General features: G+C 39.1%; 1 protein-coding gene across 9 annotated transcripts in view; it reads right to left on the bottom strand.

Annotated features, from left to right (window-relative positions):
- The window catches only part of DIS3L2 (DIS3 like 3'-5' exoribonuclease 2), a 350,479-nt gene that overhangs the window by 157,573 nt on the left and 166,085 nt on the right, over window positions 1-26,821 (bottom strand). For all 9 annotated transcript variants that reach the window (XR_007154750.1, XM_047870804.1, XM_047870806.1 and 6 more), the window contains one exon: window positions 14,003-14,176. Coding sequence is in view for 8 of the 9 variants with exons in the window: in XM_047870804.1 (XP_047726760.1) it covers window positions 14,003-14,176 (174 nt within the window). In the remaining variant the exon portion in view is untranslated. The remainder of the gene's footprint in view (window positions 1-14,002; window positions 14,177-26,821) is intronic.

Genomic DNA, 26,821 nt, shown 5'->3' on the forward strand with positions numbered 1-26,821 from the left:
ACATTGGTTTAACCATGCACCTGTGGAAAGATAGCTCGGTGGTTTCCAGTTTGGGGCTGTTATGAATAAATGACGCTGCTATGAAAATGCGTGTGCAAGTTTTTGTGTGAACCGTGAGTTTTTATTTCTCTGGGATAAATGCCCGGGAATGCAATTACCACGTTGTATGGTGGTTGTGTTTAGTTTTTTAAAGAAGCTGTCAAAGTATTTGCAGAGTAGCTGTGCCATTTTACGTTTCCACCAGCAGGGTGTGAATGATCTGCTTTCTCCACATCCCCACTAGCATTTGGTATTGCTCGCGGCTTTTCACCAACTTTGCTTTTTCCTTTTACTTCAGCCATTCTGACAGGTGTGGACTGAGGTTTCATTGTGGACTTAATCTGCATTTTCTTTTTCTTTTGAATGTTTTTATTTGTTTTTGAGATACAGAGAGAGCATGAGTAGGGGAGGGGCAGAGGAGACACAGAATCCTAAGCAGGCTCTAGGCTCCGAGCTGTCAGCACAGAGCCCGATGTGGGGCTCGCACTCAGGGACTGTGAGATCATGACATGAGCTGAAGTCGGACGCTCAACCGACTGAGCCATTCAGGCGCCCCTTAATCTGCATTGTCTAACGGCTAATCATGTTAAACACCTTTTTTACGTGCTCATTTGCCTTCTGTATGTCCTCTCCAAGTACATGTCATGTGCTCATTTTCTAACTGGACTGCTTTTATATTATTGAGCTTTAAGGGTTCTTTATGTATTGTAGATACAATCCTTTGTGGAATATGTGGTTTGCAAACATTTCTCCCAGGCTAGCTTTCAACAGAGTCTTTCACAGACAAAAAGGTTTTAATTTTGATGAGAACCAGTTTATCAATCTTTTCTTTAAAAAAAAATTTTTTTAAGGGTTATATTTATTTTTGAGCCAGAGAGAGACAGAGCATCAGTGGGGGAGGGGCAGAGAGAGAGAGCGACAGAATCTGAAGCAGGCTCCATGCTCTGAGCTGTCAGCACAGAGCCCAACACGGGGTTCGAACTCGTCAACCGGGATATCATGACCTGAGCGGAACGAAGTCGGACACTCAACCAACTGGGCCACCCAGGAGCCCCATCAATCTTTTCTTACATAGGCTATGCTTTTTGTGTCTCGTCTAAGAACTCTTTACCTAGTCTTGTACCATGTACGTATCTTATGCTCTTTTTTAAAAATGTTTATTTATATTTTTTGAGAGACAGAGAGAGAGAGAGGGAGAGAGAGAGAGAGAGAGAGAGAGAGAGAGGGAAAACATCAGCGGGGGAGGGGCAGAGAGAGAGAGAGAGAGAGAGAGAGAGAGAGAGAGAGAGAATCTGAAGTAGGTTCCAGGCTCTGAGCTAACTCAGAGCCTGATACAGGGCTCGAACACTTAACTGATGGAGTCGGACACTTAACTGACTGAGCCACCCAGGTGCCCCTATGCTCTTTTCTGTAAAAGTTGTACAGTTCTACATTTTATATTTAAGTCTATGATCCCTTTTGAGTTAGTTTTTGCGCAAGGCATGAGGTTTAGGCCAAGGTTCATTTATTTGCCAATGCACACCCAATTCTTCCAACACCATTTGTTGAAAAGGCTACTCTTCCTCCACTGAGTTGCCTTTGCTCCTTATCAAATATTAATTGGGCATATTTATGTGGCTCTAACTCTGGGTTTTCTATTCTGTTTCATTCATCTATGTGCCTATCCCTTCTAGTTTTTTGCAGATACTCTTTATCAAGTAGACAGTCTTCTCTTTTCCTAACCTGCTGAAGAGTTTTTAGTACATAACGTGTGTTGGGACTTTTTCCAAATGCCTCTTCTGTAATAACTGACAAGATATGATTTATGTTTTATTCTGTTGATAGGATAGATTACATGCATTGGTTTTTCTATCTAGAGATAGAATTCACATACTATAAAACCCGCCCTTTTAACATGTACGATTCAATCTTTGTGCAGTTGGCAGTACGAATGAGGTTTATTCAAAGTGCAACTACAGCTAGCTGAAAAAAAAAAAAAATAAATAATAAAAATTTAAAATGCATGAATCAGAGGTTTTTAGTCTCTGCAGAGGGTTGTGTAATCTTTTCCACGACCTAATTCCATAACATGTTCGTGACCCAAAAAGAAACGCCATACCCATTAAGAGTAATTCCTTGTTCCTCCTTCCCCGTAGCCCCTAGCAACCACTAATTGACTTTCTTATCATACACTACATGGCCTTTTATATCTGGCTTCTTTCGTCTGGCATAACGTTTTGAAGGTTCCTCCATGCTGTGGCCCGTAGCAGTACTTTTTTCCCTTTTATGGCCAAATAATATTGCAATGCATGGATATACCACATATTGTTTATTCCTTTATCAGATGATGGACATTTGGATTGTTTCCATTTTGGGCTATTATAGATAAGGCTGCTATAAATATTTGTGTACAAATTTTTGTGTGGATATGTTTTCCATTCTATAGGAGTCAAATTACTGGGTCATAAACTCTACGTTTAAACCTTTGAGAAACTGCCAAAATGTTCTCCAAAGTGGCTTTGTTGTGTGGTACATACACAGTTTAGACCACTACGCCTTCCCGATGGAATGATCCGTTTAACATTATGTCCCTCTTTGTCTCTAGTAATTTTCTTTGCGCTGAAGTCTATTTTATCTGATGATGATAATATAGCTTCTCTTGCTTTTTTAAAATTGATATTTGCATGGTATATCATTTTTCATCATTTTGCTTTAAACCCACCTATGTCACTGTATTCAAAATAAGTTTGTTTAGAAATCTAATTACTGGATCATTTTTTTAAATGTTTATTTATTTTTGAGAGAGAAAGAGAGAGAGAGAGAAGAGAGAAGAGAGAGAGAAAAAATGCAAGCAGGGGAGAAGCAGAGAGAGAGAGGGAGATACAGAATCCAAAGCAGGCTCCAGGCTCCGAGCTGTCAGCACAGAGCCTGATGTGGGGCTCAAACCCATAAACTATGAGATCATGACCTGAGCTGAAGGCGGACACTTAACCAACTGAGCCACCCGGACGCCCCTGGATCATGCTTTTTTATCCATCCCACTAATCTCTGTCTTTTAATTGGTGTTTTTAGCCAATTTACATTAAGAGCAATTATTAATATGTTATAGGTTAAGTTGCCATTTTTACATTTTGTTTTCTGTTTGTTGCCTCTCTTTCTCGTTACAATGTTTTTCTTGTAGGTTAAATGAACATTATTTTTTTGATTCCATCTTGATGGTTTATAAAGCTACCACTGTGTAGTTTTCTTAGTGGTTGCTCTAGGTACCACAATATACATAAGTTGTACAGTCTACTGTATCAACTTCTTACTACTTCAAGAAACCTGAATTCCACTTAGGTTCCTTTACCCTGTCTACATTCTAAATAGTTTTCCCACACACTTTGAGCACTACATTATTTAGTGCTAGAACTTTTGTTTCAACCACCAAATGTGATTTAAGAAACTCATGAGGACAGTTCATGGTATTTCCCATTTTTTACCCATTCTCATATTCTTCTTTCCATTCTGATATTCCAAGTCATCTTATGTTATCATTTCCTTTCTGTTTAGAGAACTTTCTTCAGTCATCCCTTCAGGGTATATTGGCTAGCAACAACTTCTCTTAGCTTTCCTATGTCTGAAAACGCTTTTATTTCCTCTTCATCTCTGAAGGATATTTTTGCTGGAAACAGAATTCATGGTTGACAGTTCTTTTCTTCCAGTACTTGAGAAATCTGCCACTTTCTTCCGGCCTCCATGGTTTCCAATGCAAAACTATTACCATTTGAATTGGTGTTCTCTTAAAAGACTTCCCTCTGCTTCAAAGATTTTTTCTTTGTATTCAGGTTTTAGAAGTTTAAATATGATGCGTCTTGGCATTAGTTCCTTTGGGTTTATGCTGTTTGGGGTTGTGATGTTGTGATTTATAATAAGAAATATAAATTTGGTCTTCATCCCTGTTTCTGGCACAGAGCTCCTAAAACCCTTAGACTTTCCTAAATGATAACAGCAATAAAGATGTCTTTTGATATTCATAGCATATCCCTTTCAACCACACCCGAGTTCATGTTAATGAGATAACTTCTGGAAAGCATTTAAGTGTGGGGGCTGGTTGTCAGGGGCATCAACCACCATGTGATCAAAGGGCTGGAACTTTCAGCCCCACTTCCAACCTCAGGTGAGGGGGGGAGGGGCTAGAGAGTGAATTCATTCACCATTGGCCAATGATCTAATCAATCATGCCTATGTAATGGAGCCTCCATAAAAACCCAAAAGGATAGGGTTAGAGAGCATCCAGGCTGGTGTATGTGTGTGCAGTGCTGAGAGGACATCGTGTCCAGAGAAAGCATGGAACCTCCATGCCATGGTCCCTCGGACCTTGCCCTATGCGTCTCTTTCATCTAGATGTGCCAGAGTCCTATTCTTTTACAAGAAACCAGTAATCTAGTAAGTAAATTATTTTCCTGACTGAGTTCTGTGAGCTACACTAGTAAATTAATCAAACCCGAGGAGGGGCCTAGGAATCCTCAATTTATGGCCTGCTGGACAGAAGCACAGGTAACAAGCTGGACTTGCAACAGGCATTTGAAGTTGGAGGGGGCAGTCTTGTGGGATTGAGCCCCTAACCTATGGAATCTGATACTATCTCTAGGTTGACAGTGTGAGAATTGAGTTCAACTACAGGACACCCACCTGGTGCCACAGAGATGTTTATGGAATTGAAAACCCACACTTTTGGCATGAGAAGTGAAGTAGTGTTGTAGTCAAAGACTGAAAGTCAAGGACACACAGAAGAGTGTGTTTTTCTTTACAGGAGTCAGCCCAGTTTACTGAAGACTTATCTTTGGCCAAATTTGGGGAGTTATCAGCCATTACTTCTTTGAATACATTTGCCGTTCCATTCACTCTCTCCTCTCATTCTGGGACTCCGATGATACAAATGTTAGCTCTTTTGTTATAAGCGCATAAATCCTTCTTGCTCAAACTAGGTAAATTCTATTGATCTGTCTTCAAGTTCACTAATTCTATCCTATAATCTCTAATCTACTATTGAGCTCTGGATAGTTTTTGTTTTGTTTTGTTTTTGGTGACAGTATTTCTTACTTTGATATTTTCCATTTGGTTTTTTAAAAATTTCTTTGTTGAGATTTTCTATTTTTTTATTTGTTTCAAGAGAATTTGTAATTATTTGTTAAAGCATGTTCATAAAGGTTGCTTTAAAATCCTTGTCAGATAATTGCAACATGTGATTTATTTTGGTACTGATATCGGCTATACATTCTCATTCAAATTATGGTTTTCCTGGTGTGATGAGTGCATTTCAATTGTATACTAGACACTTTGGATGTTATATTAAGAAGGAGACTCTGGATCCTATATGGTCTGTTGTGGGGTTTTTTGTAAGCAGTCTCCTACCGAGGTGTAGCTGAAGGGCCAGGTGAGTGTACACGTTCAACTTCCTACTGAATCCCGCTGCTACCAACCCAGCACAGACTCACAAGGCCTCACTGTAAGTCGCAATCCATCCCTCCCATCAGTCCTGCCGACATCTTCCTGGTCAAAAGGGGGCACCAATTCACACTGTCTCACGGACTCCAAGTGTGGGTGTAAACTAAACTCCCTGCTAAGCCCCACCACCACCAGGAAGGGGAAAAGCAAAAATCTGATATATACTGCCTTATCACTAGTTTTGGGGCAGAAGCTCAACTCCCTGTTGACATTAGGAGTGGGGAGTAGGTGAGTGAGATATTTCTGTATATAAATATAATTGATTCTATACCAAGGTCTCTGCTTATGGTGGCAGGAGGTACAGGCTCAGCTGGCACTGAGCTGCACTGACAGTGACAGTGCTGTGGAAACCAGCCCTGACTCATCGCATCTCTGCTGCCAGGCAGGGAAGGAGGCTCGTCTCATCTCTGGGACTTGCCGGCACTATTCTCATGGACAACTGGAACACTGCCTACTTTCGCTGGAGAGGGGACAGAAGCTCAGCTCCACTGCCAGCTCTGCCAATCTACCCGAGCAGAGGAATCAGAACACAACCTGCTCCCACTGGATGAGGAATAGGGTCTGCTCCTCGCTTGGCTCCACGGACACCATCCCAAAAGGGAAACCGGAGCATGCCTGCTTCCACTGGGAAGGGGAAGGAAGAAAGCTCCTTACTTGGTTCCACTGACACTACCCTAGCAGGGGAAGGCAAACACTACCAACAACTTCTGCCGCGCAGGGGATGGAAGATTAGCCCCGCCTAGATCTTACACCTCCCAAAGTGGAATCAGAGCGTCACCTGCAAGTGGCAGACAGGATAGAAGATGAAGTCACTGTATGGCTCCACAGACACCACCAGGCAGGGGAAACTAGGGCGCTGCTGCTTGAGTTCATGGGATAGGATGGGGTGTATGGAATATTAACACCTTGCTCGGTCCCAACGAAACCATGGCGTGTGCATGTGAGTGCACGTGCACGTTTCTGTTGGTGTTTGGCTGGAGAATGGTGGGTATTGCCAAAAAGGTTTCTGTTGTTAGACCACCCTTTCCTTGGTCTTTTGGCTGGAGGAGAAAGGTTTCTCTTAAAGATCTTTCTTCTTGTGCCTTTTGGTCATTCCAGGTTGGCGACTTCTGCAACACCCTGTCTGGGCTATAGCGAGGCAATGAGGAAAACCAGGGGGATCACTGGTATGTTCCTTAAGTCCTGAGACCCCTGTGCAGACTGCCTTCTCTTTTCCACCTTTCTGGAACTTCCCATGCTTGTTTGTTGTGTTATGTCCATATTTTTGGTAAGAAGGAGGGCCAGGAGGAATGGGGGCACTCTATCTTTGTCAGAAACAGAAGTTGTTCCTCATTTTACTAAAGTAATTATAACATTTTATTTATTCTTTAAGATGTTTTCCTAATCAATTTTCATATTACACAGCAAACTCTCTGAAGGCACTGGATTGTGTTTTGTCAATATTCATTTTCCCAGGAATACTAAAAAGAAACAGGAACGAATCCCAGAACTTGCTTTAAAACACGTTATATTCAACCAATGAATACATATTCTGCCAACGCTTTCTAAACAAAACTTTGTCTTTTCCTCCCCCCCTTTTATCCTATACGTGTGTATTTACGTATGTAATTTATTATATACCAAGTACTGAGTTAGAGTCTAGAAACAGAAAGACAAGTGAGCCCGAACCCTTGTTTTTGGGGGCTTTGCGACCCGTCAGGATAGCGTCACCCACAGGGGAGTTAGAGTGCAGTGTGGCAAGTGCTATAAAATAGGTGTGAACAAACGGTGAAGGGAGAGGAGAGTGGGGCATGACTAACTATTCCAGAGTGAGACGGCAAAGGCAGGTAAGACGGGCCCTGGAAAGCAGACGAAGGGCAGGGCAGGGTAGGGCAGGGGCAAGATGCAGAGCTATGAGAGAGTAAAATGGTTTGGGGAAAGATGAAGGGCTGAATCAGAACAGGATACCACGAGGAAGCTAAGAAATTTATTTCCCTCTTTTCCTATTGTCAATAAAGTTGATAACTTCATTTTTTCACTTATACTGATATGAATTATCAAGCTACCCAACATTTTCTCGTCTTAAGAATGATCTGTCCATACAATTATGTACTTCTCATGGCTCCCATTTTCAAATTCCACCTTCCTTTCCCACGCACCAGTATCTTTGGTGGGAGGCTTGTTTCTTTCCCAAAACTTTCTGTTGGAAGGTGCCCTCTTTTATCTCCAGCCCAGGCATTAAAAAGTGGAGAGATGTGAGAGTGACATCAGCAGAACAGGCAGAGCATAGAGCTCTGAGAAGCCGCTACTCCATATGAGCATTAGGCCCCATTAATCTTTGTTATGTCCTATGAGTTACTTGTAATTTCATAAACAGTGAATTGGGATTTATGTGAATGGAATAATATTGTCAGTGGTTTCAAATGACAATGACTGCTTCCTTGTTTAATGCAGAACAATTTAATGCTGCTCTGTTCCAGGTAAGGAAAGAAGGGATTCCCTTGGCAATGAAGAGCTGAGATTTAAAGCATGATCCTTGGATTTTCTGCATAGCCCACAGGGAGGCACAGTCAATGTATCTGTCAGATAAGTGTGGCAGCTGGTCACCGACGGAATACCATCTCTTTCAAGTGCAAGGATGAGATGATTGTGAATAACTCCAAAAGGACATCTCAAACCCAGAATCATACTCCATCAGAGTGAGTACGTTTTGAAATATTTAGTCTGAGGAACACTAGGTCCATGAGATGATCCACGAGAAAAAGCTCTAAGAAATCTATTACCCCACTGTTTTCTAAAAATATTTGGCCACAGAACCCTTTTACTTCATGACAGCCTATTAAAATCCCAAAGGACTCACGACCTACCAATACTTTTTGGAAAATCCTAACCTGATCGAATAATCCATTTTACAAAGGATGAAAGTGCGCGCTCTCTCTCTCTCTCTCTCTCTCTCTCTCTCTCTCTGTCTCCCCAAATTTAATTAATCTGCTCAAGGTCACCCCGCCGGTTCCCAGGAGAGCTGGGACTACCTTCTGGTCCTCCTTCTATGCTGCCACACTCCCTCACCAGAGGAACCTTTTCTAAATGGCAATTTAATCATACTGGACTTCCTGATAAACAGCAAGATCATTAGTCATTTAAGGTTAGTTATGTTTGAAAGCTTTCCCACAAAAGGGTTGACCTGAAAGAGGTTAGTATTATATGTCTCTCCTTTCAAGGAGCTATTTCAAGGTTGGTTTTACCTGGAGTGAAAGGAAATGTCTGTCTATTTGGAACAGTTCCATCTTGAAGATATTTCAATATTTCTTGCCACAGCACCCTTTCTGTGCTCAGTATTTTTAGCTCACTGTTTTCTATTTTGGCAGCCGAGAAGCTGCAGTTTGTAATTTTACCTCCAGCTTCATATTTCTTCTTAAAAGTGAATACAATGTCCTGTTTATAATAATAAAATCACTAGTTGGCAGAAGGACATTAAATGGAAAAAAAAAAAAGAGAAAGCAATTGGAAAATTTAGAGCAAGCAATTTTAAGTGCCAAGTTTCACATTTGTAATGGTCCAGTGGAGGTCACTGGGCACCCTTTTTATTGAGGGGACAGTAAAGAAATAGATCCCCACAAGTTCTCCTGTGAAAAGTGATAGATACCACCTCTACTTCAAGGAAGCTCGTATTTTACTGAAAAGTGATGTGATCCAAACTTCCACAATATTACTAACTATAGGAAAAATATAAAAATCAGTTTAGCGTGGTATTTTCCCCCTCCAATATTTAGGTTTCCATTTTCCACTTTAATTGAGCTTTTAAGCTTTGGTTTCCTATTCCAGTTTAGCAACAAAGGAAAGAAAATAATAAGAATGAAATTAGCAATAATTGGAGCCAGTCTCAGAAATAACCTTGGGGTTTCTTGGGCTTCTGGTGCAACCCCCTTTGAGCAGTTTCCTTGGATACATTCTCTTCCTGATCCCCAAAGGCCTGAAGTATTGGTGTCGCTTGCTTTTTCCTTTTCTTCTCTTTTTTTAACCTCAGATGCCCTGCTAAAGAGAGCTGCAGGTCTAGGCCATGCAAGCAGGGATTCTCCAGGGACTAGAGCTCTAGGTCCAGAAAAATGGTGTTCCCGATCAGAAGGGCCAGATCACCCCTAGGAGTTCACACCAGCCTTCCTTCTTGAAAATTGCTAACCAACCATTTTTCTTTTCAAAATAAACACTATTTCTCTCAACTTCAGTTTGCAAAATATTACCCCAATTCCACTGGACTAAAAAACTGGAATTTTACTGACATAATTGGATTATGAGGTTTAAAGATTGATGGAACTTTTCTGTTCCAAATATAATTGTTCAAATATCAAACCTAAACGGGTATGTAGAAGTCCTTACGTAGCTACAGCCAGAGTAACGCTGCGGCCTCCACGGCAGGGTGGCCGAGCAGAAGGGGTCAGGAAGCCATTGGAGCTGTGAGCCCGGTTACAGAAGGATCTGGAGTCTTAGAGGAAGGTGTCACCTTTTCTGCAGCTGCAGCCTATCATTGAATGAAGACTGCTTTAGTCACTCTAGTTCCCTCTATGCCTGCTCACTTTTCAGATCTCAGCGCAAGCACCAATGCCCTTGGCAGTTTGTTCATACTGATATGACAGCACTTGCGATACTCTGCAGTTATTTATCTGAGTGTACATCTGTCTCCCTGAGAAAGAGTAAATTCCTAAAGAACAAGAATTGGGCCTCACTTGTCTTTGTATTTCCAGTAACTAACTTAGTACTTGGAGTATGTTACATGTACACATATAAAAATAATATATATAAATAGTTGTATATAGAAGACAGAAAAAGGAAAATGGCAAAGGTTTTACTTGGGAGTTTATACAGTATGTATTAATTTACTCACAGCACATGTTTTTTAGCGGGTGCTGGGACTCATTCCGAGTTCTTCTGACATTAATTCGAAGGCACTGGACCCCTGAGCAGAAGAAATCATAGTACTACAAACTCTTGTACCCAGTACCTCTCCCCTCTGTCACGACTCCGTCCAAATACCGTATCCCTACTGCCCATGAATGGCATTCAATTACTTCCTATGCTTTCAGCCAACTGTGATCAGTGGGTATTTGCCTATGCCCCGTACATGGATTTATGGAAATTACCTAGTTTTAGCTAAACTAATCATTACAAAATAGGCAAGTGGCTAAAAAAGATTATTACAAAGATCCACAGACTAAAGGTAATGCTCAACTATACTAATTCTACTAATACCATGAAAATAGAAAAGTTGACATTTCTTCTCCTCCCAATATAAATTCATCATCAGCCACATTATGATTTCAAAACAATGACCGTCAATCATACGTTATCCAGCAGGTCCTTAGGAAAAAATAAACACACTTACTCTGTATCTTCAAGGTAAAAGTGATGTTTTAACAATGAGAAAAAAAGTGATTGATTTCTAAACGAAAATAAAATAAGAAACTCAGATTTTTAAGACAACATTTTTAAAAAGGGTGTTTGAAATGTTAGACAATTTGGGGACCTAAAAATGATCTTAGAGTATAAACTGTAAAACTACTCCTATCTATACACTTAAACTTCCTGACAGAATTTTCTAACTAGTTTTTAAAGATGCTAACGGAAGAATAACCAGATTATGAGCCCATATTTAAAAAATCTAAAAAAAAATGTAGCAGCTTTCAATTAGTTCACAAGACCTGATGGACACGATGAAGGATGAAAAGTTATTAGCTGGATTATACTTCTGAATATAATTGGTTAATAGGACTAAAAAAAATGAGTATTATGATTTAGTTAAGTTCAACTCACTTCTGCTGAGGTATCTTTTTCAGTTCTGATAACCATTAAATCTAAAACTAAGTATCAAAATACACTGAACTTATAATCAGATTTTTGTGTTTCTATATCGTAGGCTGTGAAAGCAAAAATTGAAAAAAAATAATAAAGAATTTCAATCATACTGCTCTCACCAAAAGTAAAATTATTAATGTGAAGTTTTCTATACCTTTTTAAAGTAAACAGCTTTCTACACCTTTTTAAAGTAAAATAAAAATATCTTCAGAATTTATTTTATTCTCACTTTTCTACTTTTATGTGTATAATGTACAAGACAAATTAGCAAAGCAGTAAATATATTTGTGATTTTAAAATAAAGACATACACATTATTGGGAATGCGTGTTCAAAAAAGTTTAGAGATTACCACTACAGGTACCAGGAAGCAGTTGAAAGATGTTAAGCCCAAGGAGTAAAATAAATCAGATTTGAATTTTAGAAACATAATGCTAGAGGCAAGGAATGTAATAGGCAAGGAAAAAGTGTTGGGAGGTGTAAGTGGATTCAAAAAAAAAAAAAAAAAACTCTGTTGCTATGCTCATAGCAGAGGGCATCCTATGAGCTCCCTGTATCTCTGGAACCTTTCACAGAACACATGAGCATGTTTTAAAAGAAGTCTTCTGCACAGCAAGGCCTCCTGCTCGGTGGTCTAACCCAGAAGGCAACAGGAGCCAAAGAAAAAGGTGAGGTGGAGCTATGAGAAGCAATGGAGAACACGCTAGAAGGGCTGACTGCTGAAGTGCCTTATTATTTATCCATAGGCTAGGAATCAGGCTAGAAAAGACTAAGCGCCTCTCTTTTCTGATATTCCCATTTATAATTTTTAAAAGACATAAAAGTTATTTTAAAAAGTAATTCGAAAAATAGAGCAATTTACAAATTGAAGTAAAATACTGCCTCCCTACCCTCAGCTATTCCACCGAGTCCACACATGATAATCACCGTCAACAGTTCGATGTATTTCCTTCCAGACCTTTTTCTGTGCATATATACTTTTATATGTGCAGATACATGTATGCATGTGTATACACGCACATTTGGAGAGCATTTTTATATAATATATTTGGCAAGATATTATGGTCATCCTTTTAGGACAGTCCACATGGATCTAGCTCTTGACGGCAGCTTCTGGAATGCTACCTTGCTGATATGACACAGGTTATTTAACCATTCCTTTGTTGAGGGACATTGGAAGTGTCACTTTTACAACGGAGCAGCAATGAACATTCTTATACATCTATCCTTGTACACTTCTTTGGGTAGGATGGATTCCTGGAAGTCAAGTTTTTGGGTGAAAGGGTAGGTACATTTCAAATGTCGATAGTTACTGTGGAATGGCTACACTGACCTATAGCACAAACAATAAAGTTCAGGCATTCATTCTCAGTAAAAAATTTTTTATGGATTCCTAGGTTTAGGAAAAGATCTCAGAAAACAAGCCCCTCAATTTGTATATGAGAAAACGAAGGTTCAGAGAGGGTAAGGTTTGGGCCCAAGATCTAAAGCCCAGGATGAGATAACTGACCAGCAGGAGTTCTGTGAGTGGTGGTCACTGCTGAAAGCCAGGACAGTGACTTCAGTTAAGTGACATCAAATATAAAGTGTGTTCCACCAATAAGTAGGAAAGGGGACTGTCATCTCCTTTTCCTTGCTTACGCTTGGCAAGAAAAAAAAAAGGCAGTAAATTCCTAAAAGATACAACAGCAAGAGGGGCAGAGAAGGAGGATTCTCAAACTAGGTGGAGTAACGGGCACTGAGCGCGAAGGGATCATAAGTTCAGCCGCAAGAGGCGAGCAAGTGTGGTGGAAATGACTCTGACATGGGATGACCTTAGCGAAAAACCTTCCACAGCCTCAGTGGGTTGTACGAAAAGTTTCTTGGTTCTAAATATCTCCATGTGGCATCCAAAATGAATGCCAGTACTGAAACCAAATTCTGAAGAGAAATATCAGAAAAGAACTAACATCCCACAATGAAGAAACATCTTCAAAGAAGATGTTGTTATAAAAATACCACAAAAGTACTTTCCAACAAATTCCAGACCTAAAAGTAAAGCTTTAAAATGAAGCTCCAAGCACAGAAGTTTTGAATCCTTTGCTCTGTGCCTGAAGAGGCCCATGTGAAGGAAGGTACTTCTGACCAGATAACACTGTCTTTATTCAACCAGACCTATGGGGCATAACAAGGAGAAAAAAAGATGGCAGTTGTATCTTTTGAAATTAGAATGGTCTAGAAGAGAGGTGGGCATACTTTTTCTCCAAGGGGCCAGAGAGCCCTTTGCACACCATATGGTCTCTGTTGCAACTATTCAACCTAATGTTGTAGTACAAAAAGATAGCCATAGAAAAAAATATAACCAAGTAAGCATGGTTGCGTTCCAATGCAACTTAATGGATGCTAAAATTTGAATTTCATATAGTTTTCATTAAAGATTCTTTTCATTTTGACTTTTTCCAATCACTTAAAAATACAAAAACCATTCTTAGCTCTTGGGCTGTACATAAACAGGCAGTGATTTAGTGCACCATAATTTGCCAATATTTGGTACAGAGCACTTAATTCTCAATAGAACTGAACTTGAACGTTGGTAGAAAGATGGAAATATCTGAGCCTCGTCCCTAAGAAGTTAAGTGTGAAGTTAGGTAGAAACGTGTTGTTCTTAAAGAGCTTCAGATATTTACCTTAAATCTCTTCTCTTGCTGAATTCCTCTGGTGGGATTGTCCAGGGCAGACCTTGAGGGAGACAGTCTAGAACTTCTGAAGAAAAATCAGAGAAATCCACACCATACTCTGTTAGTATTCCTTCTGTTTCAGGCTCAATTTCACCAGCCTGCCCAAGACTCTTAGCCAGATGCCTGTGGACAGGACAGAGAGGAACAACTATGTTAGTGAATAAATGGACCACAGGCATCATTTATTCTCTAAAAGAGAAGGTAGTAGGAAAATCTTCAAAACCTCCTGTCCAAATTTCCCCAGCAAGAACACCATCACCAGTGAGTAGGGGGCCAAGGAGAAGAGACAGTGATACTCTTGTCCTGTTAAATCCCTGTCTACAGTATAATTTTAACTTTCTTCGGGAATTCTGATGCAGGGAGTTGGGCCAGCTGGCCTTTCTTGGGCCTCTTGCAATTGTTTTTCATGAAAAAGTCAAGTTGATATCGGTAAAAGCCTTTTGTCAATTCTTTCTCTTGCAAACACCTTTAGAGCCAATTCTGATCAGCTCAGTTTACTGTTCAGTCATTAGTTTCATAGCACCTACACATTAAGTCATGCTCACTAGACTGAATCTGACACTTACATATTTTTCACAATTCTAATTTTTACCTTAATACATTAAATATTTTCATCTGAACACACAAGTAATATATGTTCACTGTAGAGAAGTTAGAAAATACAGAAATGCACCAAGAAGAAGGTTAAAATTATCTATAATCTGGTCATTTGGCAAACCACCATTCACATTTTGGGGTGTTGGTCTATTAAAAGTAAGATTGCATTTAATAGGCTAGTTCTGATGCTATGGGTAGGGTTCCACCCTTTAGAAGGCAAATATCACTCTTCATCTGTGGGTCATATAAAACAAAACTGATAGTGCTCAATTCTCCTAAGTATTGGCATGCTAAGCCTTAAGTTAGGTGTTGAATAGGAGATAGTCTTCCTGTAAGGAGTTTAGCTCTGGCATTAGGGCTGTCTCTGGAGCCATTCAATTTCTTTGAAGAAGATTCTGTATCCTTTGTAAGGGTAGATGCCTGGCTGTCAGAGTTCTTAAGTGCACAGTGGTAGAGGGAGAGACTGGGGATGCGGTGGCCTCATATGCAGACTTCTAATGAATTCCCATCTTCAGGCTTGCTACTGGAACTGGGAAGTGGTGGCAGCAGGGAAGCCTGCCACGTGCCAGCCAAGAGAAGCCAGCCCATAGTTGGCACACACAACTGCCCACCAGCATAGGTTCGAGGCAGCCTGCAGGTTGCCTGTGGGCTGCTCACATATAACATAGGCTCAGACCAGTGCTATGTTCTCCGACTTAGGTGGTGATCTCCCAGAAAGCATACCAAAAAGCCAAAGGCAGCAAAAATATGAGGGAAAAAATACAGAAAGCTGTCAGGAAGATCCATAAATATTTGGAAATTAAACAACCAGTGGGCTAAAAAAAATCAGAAAATATTTCAAAATGAATAAAACACAATATGTCAATATTTGTGAAAAGCAGCTAAAGCATTACTTTGAGGGAAATTTATGTTTTAAATAAATGCTCATATTAGAAAAGAAGAAATGTGTCAAATCAGTGATCTAAGCTTCTATCCGAAAAAATTGAAAAAAGAAAAGCAAGTAAGATCTCAGGTAAGCAGAAGGAAGAAAATAATTAAGAAATAAGGATCACTGGACAGAAAATGAAGAATAAAGAAAACCAATAAAATCAAAAGTTGATTCTTTGAAAAGAGAATAAAATAGGTAAGTTTCTAGTGAGGCTAATCAAGAATAAGAAGTTACCAGAATCAGGAATGAGAGAGGAAACATCATTATAGATCCTACAAGCATTAAGAGGATAAGAGAATTATGAATGGCTTTAAGCCAATACATTCAACAACTTGCATGGAATGGATAAATTCCTTGAAAGATACAAACTGCCTAAGATTATTCAAACCGAAACTAATATCTGAATAGTCCTATATCTATTTTAAAAACTGAATTCATAGTTTAAAACCTTCCTACAAAGAAAACTCCACGCCCAGATAGCTTCACTGGCAAATGCCGCCATGTACAGCATTAAGAAAGAATTAATACCAATTCCATACAAACTATTTCAGAATACAGACAAGGGTGGAACACTTTCCAACTGGTTTCATGAAGCCAGCATTACCTTGAAACCAAAATCAGACAAAGGATTCATGAGGTCAATATCCCTTGTGAACACAGACTGAAAATTCTTATGAAATGTTAGCAGACAGAAAAAGCAATACAGTTGACCCTTGAACAATGAGGCTGAACTGTGTGGGTCTACTTACCGGAGATTTTTTTTCAATGGATAAATACAGTATTGTAAATGTATTTTCCCTTCCTTATGATTTTCTTAACATTTTCTTTTCTCTAGCTTACTTTGTTGTAGGACTAGAGTATAAAATACACATAACATACAAAATATGTGTTAATTAGCCGTTTATGTTATTGGTAAGGCTTCCACTCAATAGTAGACTATTAGTAGTCAAATTTGGAAAAAGTCAAAAGTTATACACGGATTTTCAACTGTGTGAGAGTTCAGTGCCACTATCCCTGCATTGTTCAAGGGTTAACTGTATATAAAAAGGATAATACATCATGACCAAGGTTTAAATATGTATGTATTTTTAATATTTATTTATTTTGAGAGAGAGAGAACACACAAGCAGGGCAGGGGCAGAGAGAGAGAGAGAGAGAGAGAGAGAGAGAGAGAGAGAGAGAAAGAGAGAATCCCAAGCAGGCTCCACATTGTCAGTGCACAGTCCAATGTGGGCTCAAACTCACGAACTGTGAGATCATGACCTGAGCTGACATTGAGAGTTGGATGCTTAACCAACTGAGCCACCCAGGCACCCTGATGACCAAGTGAAGATTTAAAGATTTGTCCAACATTCAAAAATCAATATAATTTACCATATTAGCAAAAAATGAGAAAAATATACAATCATTTTGATAGATGCTGAAAAAGCATTGGACAAAATTCAACATACATTCATGATCAAAACTCTGAATAAATGAGTAATGAACAGGAAATCCTCAACTTGATTAATGGCCCCTATGAAAACTCTAGAGCTAATAGCAAAACTTAATGGTGACATACTAAATGCTTCCCTCTGGACCAGGAAGACAACAAGGATGTTAACTCTCACCAATATTATTAAACATGGTATTGGAGGTCCCACTGAGTGCCATAATGCAAGAAAAGGAAAGAAAAAGCATACAAATTAGAAAAGAAGACTTCTACGTGACATGTAAATGGGCCAAAGAACTACAGTTTCCATTAAAGAAATGACTAGTCTGCTACATAATGCCAGGCCTTTATAGAAGACCCCTCTCATTCTATGTAAACCAGAGGCCAGCACGCTGTGTATGATTTAGACTCTGCCATAACTCATGACTTTGAATGTGGAGAGAATGACACAAAAACCGAGAGGTGCTTAAGATTCATTCGTGGCAGCCGGAATGGTTTCCAGTGATAGCAGTGGTAGTAGCAGTGTCCAGTGGCAATGTTGTTCTGAGAAAGCACTGGTAGGAACCATTGGCATTGTGGCCAAACTAATCCTGATAAAAGATGATGACTGGACTTCTTGTCCTTGGCTCTCCAGATTTGCCTTTGTTCTCACCTACAATTTTCTTAAACATTCAAGATTCTTACTAATTTCTGTGAGTGGCGCCTGGGTGGCTCAATCGGTTAAGCGTCCGACTCTTGATCTCAGCTCACGTCTTGAGCTCAGGGTCATAAGTGTAAGCCCCACAGTGGGCACGAAGCCTACTTAAAGAAAAAAAAAGAGGAGGGGGGGTACCTGGGTGGCTCAATCAGTTAAATGTCCAACTTCAGCTTGGGTCATGATCTCACGGTTCATGAGTTCGAGCCTGCATCAGGCTCTGTACTGACAGGTCAGAGCCTGGACCTGCTTCAGATTCTTTGTCTCCCTCTCTCTCTGTCCATCCCCTGCTCACACTCTGTCTCTGTCTCAAAAATAAACATTAAAAAAAAAAAAGAATCTAGACAGGGGGCTCTTGGCTGGCTCAGTCAGTTGAAGATGGAACATTTGATTTTAGGGTTGTCAGTTTAAGCCTCACATTGGGTGTAGAGCTTACTTAAAAGTAAACAAAAGGTTCTATACAGTTAAAGACTCAAGTCTCATTAATTTTCAAAATGACTACATTATTACCTGTGTTCACTAGAATGAAATTCCTATTGAGGATTTAAGGAATCTGTTGTCACTGCCTTTGAAGATTGAAGGACATTTTGGAAATTAATGGGACCTGAGTTACTTCCAACCCATCTATTATTCTCATAGGTTCCTGAGGTTCTGTTTTCTACATTCATCTTCTAAAACTAATGCCTTTATCTGTCTGGGTTCTTAGTTGCAAGCGCAAGAAACTAACTGAATGGAAAAGGAATTTATTGAAAAGAAATCAAGGAGCTCACAGAAAGTGAGAGGCTTGAACAACCTGAAAAAGGGATGTAAGCAAAGAGTTACATGGTCAGCCTCTAAGTCCTTGATTCCAGGCTAAGCTGAAAACTCAGGGACTTCCTATGTATATCAAACAGGTATTTTGTTTTATTGATTGATTGATTGATTGATTGATTGATTGATTTAAGAAGGAGACAGCATGAACAGAGGAGAGGCAGAGACAGGAGAGGACAGAGGATCTGAAGTGGGCTCTGCATGGACAGCAGAGAGCCCAATGTGGGGCTCGAACTCATGAACTGTGAGATCATGACCTGAGCTGAAAGCAGACACTTAACCGACTGAGCCACCCAGGTGCCCCTCAAACAAGTATTTTGAATCTCTTGCAGCTGCCAGGATAAGTACGGAGTGGGGGTGGGGGTGGGGTGGATTCAAAGGGCAGTAAATTATTACATCATTAAATTCAGGGTCTCACTGAGCCTCTCATGTGAAATGTGGGGGTACTAATCACAAAGAATAAGACTTAGAGAACCAGACACTCTTTTTCTACACACACACACACACACACACACACACACACACACACACACACACACTATTATATAGGAGGATGCAGAAAGGTCTGAGGACCTTGGATGCCTAGTTCCAACTGACCTTCCATTGTCATGAATCATAAGTGGACTATGATAGGGTTATATCCATTCTAAGGGGTGGTCTCTGAAAAGAGAGTAGAGCAGAAACTTCCTCCCTGTAAGCAGAACTTCAAGCAATATATCCATGGTCTACTTTGGCTGAAGAAACATGGCCTGATGAGCAGTCGCTACAAGTTTAGCAGATCACAGGGAGCTGAAAGAAGAAAGACTGGAGTACTGGTGACAAGGACATCTGGGGAAGAGACATGGGCATGAAATGGGCCTACTGAAATGAACCCAGAGTATGACTGTTTCTGTTCCATAAGAATGCTCAGCAAAAGACTTCCACTGTGGAAGCAGGACGATTTGTCCCGAGAATGTCAACCAACCTCCTTTGCCAACCACTGCAGTGTTTGCTCAATGGGAATAAAAACAAGGTACAAAGCAGCAGAAAATTAGCTCCACAGCATAAACTTCCTCTCACTAATGAGGACCTGACTACCACACCTGCAGGATGCCAGTATGCCAGCAGCAACCAGCTCTGAGCCTCTGATTCAGAACCACAGCAAGAAGACCCACCAACTACTTGATAGCAGATTGAGTTTGTTGAGCTCTTCTGTGATAGAGAGGGCAGTTACTTCTCTCCACTGAAAGAAACACTAACTCTGGGTTTGGGTTTGCTACCTTCATTTGGTCCACCCATCTTGCTTATAGAAACGCAACCCACAGATTTACCAAATTATCTTTTAAACTATCATATTACTCAACACTGTACGTAACTGAGGATTTAGTCTTCCAGAAGTAGCAAAGCTCACTGAATTCACGGATTAGAATGGTGTAATAGCGTACTAATGAACTAAATTGGAAGGCAACATCTTATGAGGCTGGACTGCTATCCTCTAGGATATAATGTTGCTCTTAGTATCCTAGAGTCAAGCACATGGTCTGGGAACCAAGAGTGCACGGGAGGAGTTGGGCCTTTCAATATCATATTTAAGACCCATTCCCAATAATACTCACCTCTACAACTGAAAGATTTTAATATTGCTAGGGCTATAGTCAGGATTCCTCTGAATTGGAAGCTAAACTCCCAATTGATAAAACAAGGCACAAAGTATACTACCCATTTCCTGGGGGGAAAAAACATATTTGCAATTCAAGCCAGTTGAGGGATGACTCGGAAGTAAAGATTCAAGAGCGGTGAGTAATAACACAGAGAAGTTAACCACAGATTATGTTGAGACATGAAATTGCCAATATATTTGACCATTTACCCATAAAACACAATTTCAAATGATTCTACCCTAATGTATCACAAATCACATAAAATAATTACACAAAATCAGATAGCATAGTTTCTGGGGATGTATAAACAATGAGGTAGATCATACGGAGAATGCAGAGAATGAAACTAGTGTGAAAAGAAACACATTGTTCTATGTGGTGAAAGCATCAGTAACAGTCTCTGTGAGGCAGACTTAAAACACACTGGCCACCCTACTCTTAGCTGGTGATTTTAGAATGGCCAAAAATGATTATCTTATGCCTGAAGTGGGAAAGGGTCTAAACATTTGAACAAAAGACATTTTATAATATCCAACTTTTAAAATATAGTACTAAAATCTGGGAAGACACCATTATTTAAAGATGGGAAGGAGACATCCCAGACATTTCATTAAAAAAATACTGCATGTCAACAGGAAGAAAGAAACAAGGTAAAGAAATGGCAGAAGAAGAAAAAAAAAACATATTCTGTAAGTATGTGGACACAGAAATTGGTATCTCGACCAAAGATATTCACAAGAATATATCACCACTATAAGGAAAGAGCTCAAAGATGCAAGTGCATATTAAAAACATTAATTTTACAAAAGGAAATAAAAACCTAGTGCTTTAGACCTAGGAAATAAGTAGAGAAGAAAAATAAAACCACTCCAAAATGAAGGTCATTTAAAAAAATTTTTTTAAGTTTATTTTTGAGAGACAAGAGAGACAGAGCATGAGGAGGGGGAGGGGCAGAGAGAGAGGGAGACACAGGATCTGAAGGAGGCTCCAGGCTCTGAGCTGTCAGCACAGAGCCTGACACTGGGCTCGAACCCACGAACCGTGAGATCATGACCTGAGCCAAAGTCAGTTGCTTAACCGATGGAGCCACCCAGGCGCCCCAAGTGAAGGTCATTTTTGATGGAGGTAACTAAGAAAGGAGGTAACTAATGAAGACTAACTCTAAAAAAAAATAAGGTTCATTGAGGAAAAACTTGAGAGAAGTGAGGAAGATGAAATTGGAAAGTACAAAGAGTGTTTTAAAAGATTACAGAGAAAACAGATATGAAAGGCAGATGAAGGAGACCCAACTTTGGAATAAGGGGTATTCCCGAAGGAACTAGCTATATGGAATAGAAAACATTTTCCATGCCATTAAGACAACTTTCCCGAAATAAAAGAAATTTCACATGGAGAAAGTATATGCCACGTCTCAGGGAAAACTAATACAGAAAGTCACCACTGACACATAGCCTAGTGAAGCCTACTGGACTTTGAAGATGAAGATTTCTACGTGCAAGAACTCGAAGAATATAGTTCTCATAAACCTGTCCTGAAAAACTACTAGATGAAGAACTATGGCCTACCAAGAAGTGAAGAAATTTCCCCAAAAGACTAGCGCTGAGTACCGAATCCACCTCTGGTAAAGATGGACTTCATATTAATTGTCAGAACAAGTCCTATCACTCACTGAATGTTGACTGAAGTTTAATGAAGAAAAATAGTTGTCTTTTATTTAGTGTTATTGGTGCTTTCTGTTCTGGCAAACTTTTTCACCAGACTCTATTCTGAATCCAAAGAATCTTGACTTGTTTACCAAAATTACAATACGGCTCGTAAAGACAAAATTATATTCTGGTTACAGCTTCCAAATGTAATCAATGACTCCAAGTTTCTATTAGTAGTAATTAACATTTATTTTACTAAGTTCCAAAGAACATTTCTCAAGTACCTTATTTAAATACATTTATTATAGATTTTCACCGGAGATAGAATGGACAGCGCCATAGCCAGGATAGCCTGCAGGAGATAAAAATCTAACCAGTCAGCATGCTGAAAGAGCTCAAGCATTTGGCTTTAGATGTCCCAGAAAAAATCTTACGCTATTTTACTCGTAAATTCTGCTGCCACCCTAAAAACCAGAATACCTTGGGATCTAAACAGAAGCATGACCTACTAGGGAACTGACTTATATACATTGCCTATTTGTCTTACAGAAGGGTTTGCTTTCATTTTTTAATTTTGGTGTAAATTTTACTTAAAATGAATACTGCAAGTAAAATTCCCTTCCATATGTTAAAGTTCCAATATTATAGCTTTCTAGGTAGTTTCTGTCTTCATGGTCTTAAAAGATCGCAACAGCTGCTTTTGGACAACTATGATTCAAAGTTGCATCAAAATGTCTGGCCAATTCTCTTAAAAACCACGCTTGAGGTTTTCAAACCACACTTAAAAACCACTACTCTGCATTAAAATATGTCCTTCAAAGGGTGTCTGGGTGGCTCAGTTGGTTAAGCTCAGGTCATGATCTTGCAGTTCATGGGTTTGGGCCCATGTAGGGCTCTGTGCTGACAACTCAGAGCCTGGAGCCTGCTTTGGATTCTCCTCGCTCTCTGTTCCTCTCCCACTCATGCTCTGCCTCTCAAAAATAAACATTAAAAAAATTTTTTGTAAATGTCCTTCAAAAATAACGTTGAAATTCATAGCCAAGAGGACCATAGGGAGACATGATAACAAATAAATGTATAGGTATCCTGGAACAGAAAAAGGACATTCAATTTTTAAAACTCCAGGATTTCTGAGTACAAGTATGGATGTCAGTTAATAATGTTATCAGCACTGGTTCATTAGTTGTAACAAATGAACCATACTAATATGTTACAAATAGGGGAAACTAGGTCCAGGGGTACATAAGAACTATAAGAACTGGGGTGCCTGGTTGGCTCAGTTGGTTGGGCGACTGACTTCAGCTCAGGTCATGATCTCGCGGTTCATGAGTTCAAGCCCTGCGTCAGGCTCTGTGCTGACAGCTCAGAGCCTGGAGCCTGCTTCAGATTCTGTGTCTCCCCCTCTCTCTGCCCCTCCGCTGCTCCCACTCTGTGTCTGTCTCTCAGTAATAAATAAACGTTAAAAAAATAAAAAAAAGAACTATAAGAACAAAAGAAATGTACAAAGATATAGTATAATTTAACTATGTAAAAACATTTATGAGAAGATTGATGGGGAATAGCTAAAAATGGCATTAATTATTTTAGAAAGGGAGGATTATGAATGACTTTTTTCTCATTTTCTAAACTTCCTTTAATATTTTACCTTTTTTTTAAATTTAAAAAGTATAGGAACATTTATTACAATCTAATAAAAACCTGTGATGCCCAGTACTGGTTGCCCACCCAACATTCATTTCCCTCTTCCTCCTTTCTAACAGAAACCTAATCTTTTTCATATAGGGAACATCTCATTTTCAGCTCCAGAGGCAGATCTTCATTATTCTAATGAAATCAGGATGTGGTTCCACTGGAGACTGTTATCAATATCATGGTTGGTGGATAGGATCTCCCCCTTCCCTGTTGTATGTGATCTAGAAAGCATGTAGTCTGACCATACTGGCAGCTGTCTTCACTACCATGAAGAACCTCCTACTAGACCACTGAAGACAACAAAGGGGAATCTGACAACATCACAAAGTCACTGACTATACTGGGCCCTGGAGCCCGCAACAACCTCTGGATTCCCACTTCTGTAAAATAATATGTTCCCTTAACGTTTAAATCATTTCAGGTCAGGGTTTTCCACCACCTGGTGGTAAAACCATCCTAACTAATATAAAGTATTTTAAAATATCTTTCACGAGAAGCAAACTTCTCCTTCTCTTCCTTCATTCTGAAACAAAAAATGTAACACACTTATTATAAAAAATAAAGTCTCAGGACTGTTCACATCATATGTCTTGCAGGCATTCACTAAATATTGACAAGGTACTATTGGTTCTAGAGCATAAAAGTACTATAAGTTGCTCCTTCCTTAAGCAATGTATTTCTATCTTAAAGGCACTCCCTTTATGGCTTCCATGTTGAAGCAGGCCCACAAAACATAAACCAAGTTCATTTCAACTTCATGGAATATAGCAGCAAGGCCAGGAAGCCACCCTGTCCTCCAGAGCAAATCTCTCTCCTCAATGCTACCACTGTCCTTTGTTATATCTCCTTTCTGGCACATGCCACTTTCTAACTGTATCATAGTGCTTTAGGTACATCTCTACTTACCAGCAGATGAAAAGGGTCATCCTAAAGAGAATAAACATTATTTCTGTATCTTACTCTGAGTCTTAATCATCTTAGGTGCCTAACAGATGATGGTTTAGTGAATAAAATAAACGAATTAATGCTTTAGGGCCTGGAAAAAGGGCATCTATTCCTCTTTGAAACTCCAAAGGGAAAGTAAGAAAACTGAAGATAGTAAAAACAAACAAATAAAACCCAAAGACACGTATTTAGGTATTTTGAGTCCTTTAAAATTTTTTTTTTCAACGTTTTTATTTTATTTTTGGGACAGAGAGAGACAGAGCATGAACGGGGGAGGGGCAGAGAGAGAGGGAGACACAGAATCGGAAACAGGCTCCAGGCTCCGAGCCATCAGCCCAGAGCCTGACGCGGGGCTCGAACTCTCACGGACCGCGAGATCGTGACCTGGCTGAAGTCGGACGCTTAACCGACTGCGCCACCCAGGCGCCCCTTGAGTCCTTTAATAACTAGCTGCCACATTAGCAAAATTATTAATACTATCCTTTAAAAAACATCAGGAAAAATTAAAAAATGCCTGCTACTATGACTTTCATTTAAAATTGCACTTTCATCACTTATTAGTGTGGAAAATATCTTCTCTCCAATTGTAAGTTGCCAGTTTAGGAAGATAAGAAAAGGAAATAAAAGTTATAGGGATTAGAATGGAAGAAACTTGTCATTACTCACCAATGATGGGATTACTTGCACAGAAATTCCAAAGGAAACTATGTCCAAACTATTAGAATTAATAACAGGATTTAGCAAGGGGCTGGATACAGCATTAATATACAAAAGTTAATTATAATTCTATACACCAGAACCAAAAAGTTGGAAAATGCAATTTGAAAATGCAAAAAGTTGGAAAACGTTCAGAACTTAACATTAATAACATGAAAAAACAAGTCATAAACTGTTGAGAAGATATTTTCCCTACCAGTAACTGTTAAAAAGATTACTTCCTAGAATGTTTTTTAGCTCCAAATTAATCAAATAACAGCCCAATAAAAAAATGCTAAATAAAATGAGTGGGTGAAAGTTTAATTGGATAGTCTCAAAAAAATCTTCTCCCAAATACAATAAATTACAAGGGAAAAAAAGTATGTTATTCTGGCAGGTACTTCCTTAGCCAAGAGATCAAGGTTAACATCACCAGTAATACATACTGACATGTACTCCCTGATGTGACACACACTGCTTTTGTGATGTCTTTCCCAACAATGCTTAATCTCAGTCTACTCATGAGAAAACATTAGACCAGCCAAACTGAAAAACATTCTACAAAATCAAAAGTGTGAAGCCATGAAAGACAAGGCTGACAAATTGTCACAAACTGGAACTACAGCAATATCACAACTAACTGCAATGTAGGATTCTGGACCAGTTTCTCAAACTGGAAAGGATGTTAGTGGAAAAATTTGTAAGATATGAGTAAGTTCTATACTTTAATTAAGTATACCAATGTTACTAATCATACCAATATTAATTTCTTAGTTTTCATAAATATTTTATGGTACTGTAAGGTGCTAACATAAGAAGCTGGGTAAAAGTCTATAGGAACTCTGTACCATTTTTACAATTTCTATAAATTTATCCAAACAAAAAATTACCTGTGAAAAAAAGATAAAAAATATAAGGACATTTTCTAGAAGAGAAAACATAATGATCATAAAAATAGGAAAAGATGCTCAATCTCATTAGTAATTTGGAAAATATAAATTAAGATCATCAGATACCATTTTATACCCACTTGAATGGCAAAAATGGAAGAATCTAGCTATATCCAGTGTTGGTAAGAATGTGAAGAAACAGAAACTCATACTAGTAGAACTAAAAATGGGCACGGCCGCTTTGGAAAATGGTTCAGCTACAAAGTCGTTAAGTTTAACATGCACATGGGTGTGATGTGGTCATTTTACTCTTAAGTAGAGTCTAGAGAAACTTTAGTTGGTAAGCACTGATATGTTCATAGGAGCATTATTTCTAAGAGCAAAACCTCAGTTCAACCCAAATATCCACTGCTAGATAAGTAAATTGTGGTTTATTTCAGGAAATGGAAATACTACAAATTAAAATGAATGAAATACATGAATATATTTTAGAAACAATGTTAAATAAAAAAAAGCAAGTCACAGAAGAATGTAGCATGGCATTTTTGGTAAGGTTTAGAAACAAGCAAAACTAGTACTTTTAAGGATAATAAATATGGGCAAATCATAAAGAAAAGCACATGTTGATTAGCATGTTTGAGAAAGTGGTTACCTCTTGGGGAAAAAACTAGTGGTTAGGGTACAGAAGATCATAGGACGCTTCAACAATGTTGCAATATAATTCCTAATCTGGGTACTGAGTTCATGGGTTGGTTTTAATATGAAAATTCAAAAATTACATAAGTATTACATATGTAC

Source organism: Prionailurus viverrinus, chromosome C1, assembly GCF_022837055.1.
Source record: "Prionailurus viverrinus isolate Anna chromosome C1, UM_Priviv_1.0, whole genome shotgun sequence".
NCBI lineage: Eukaryota > Metazoa > Chordata > Mammalia > Carnivora > Felidae > Prionailurus > Prionailurus viverrinus.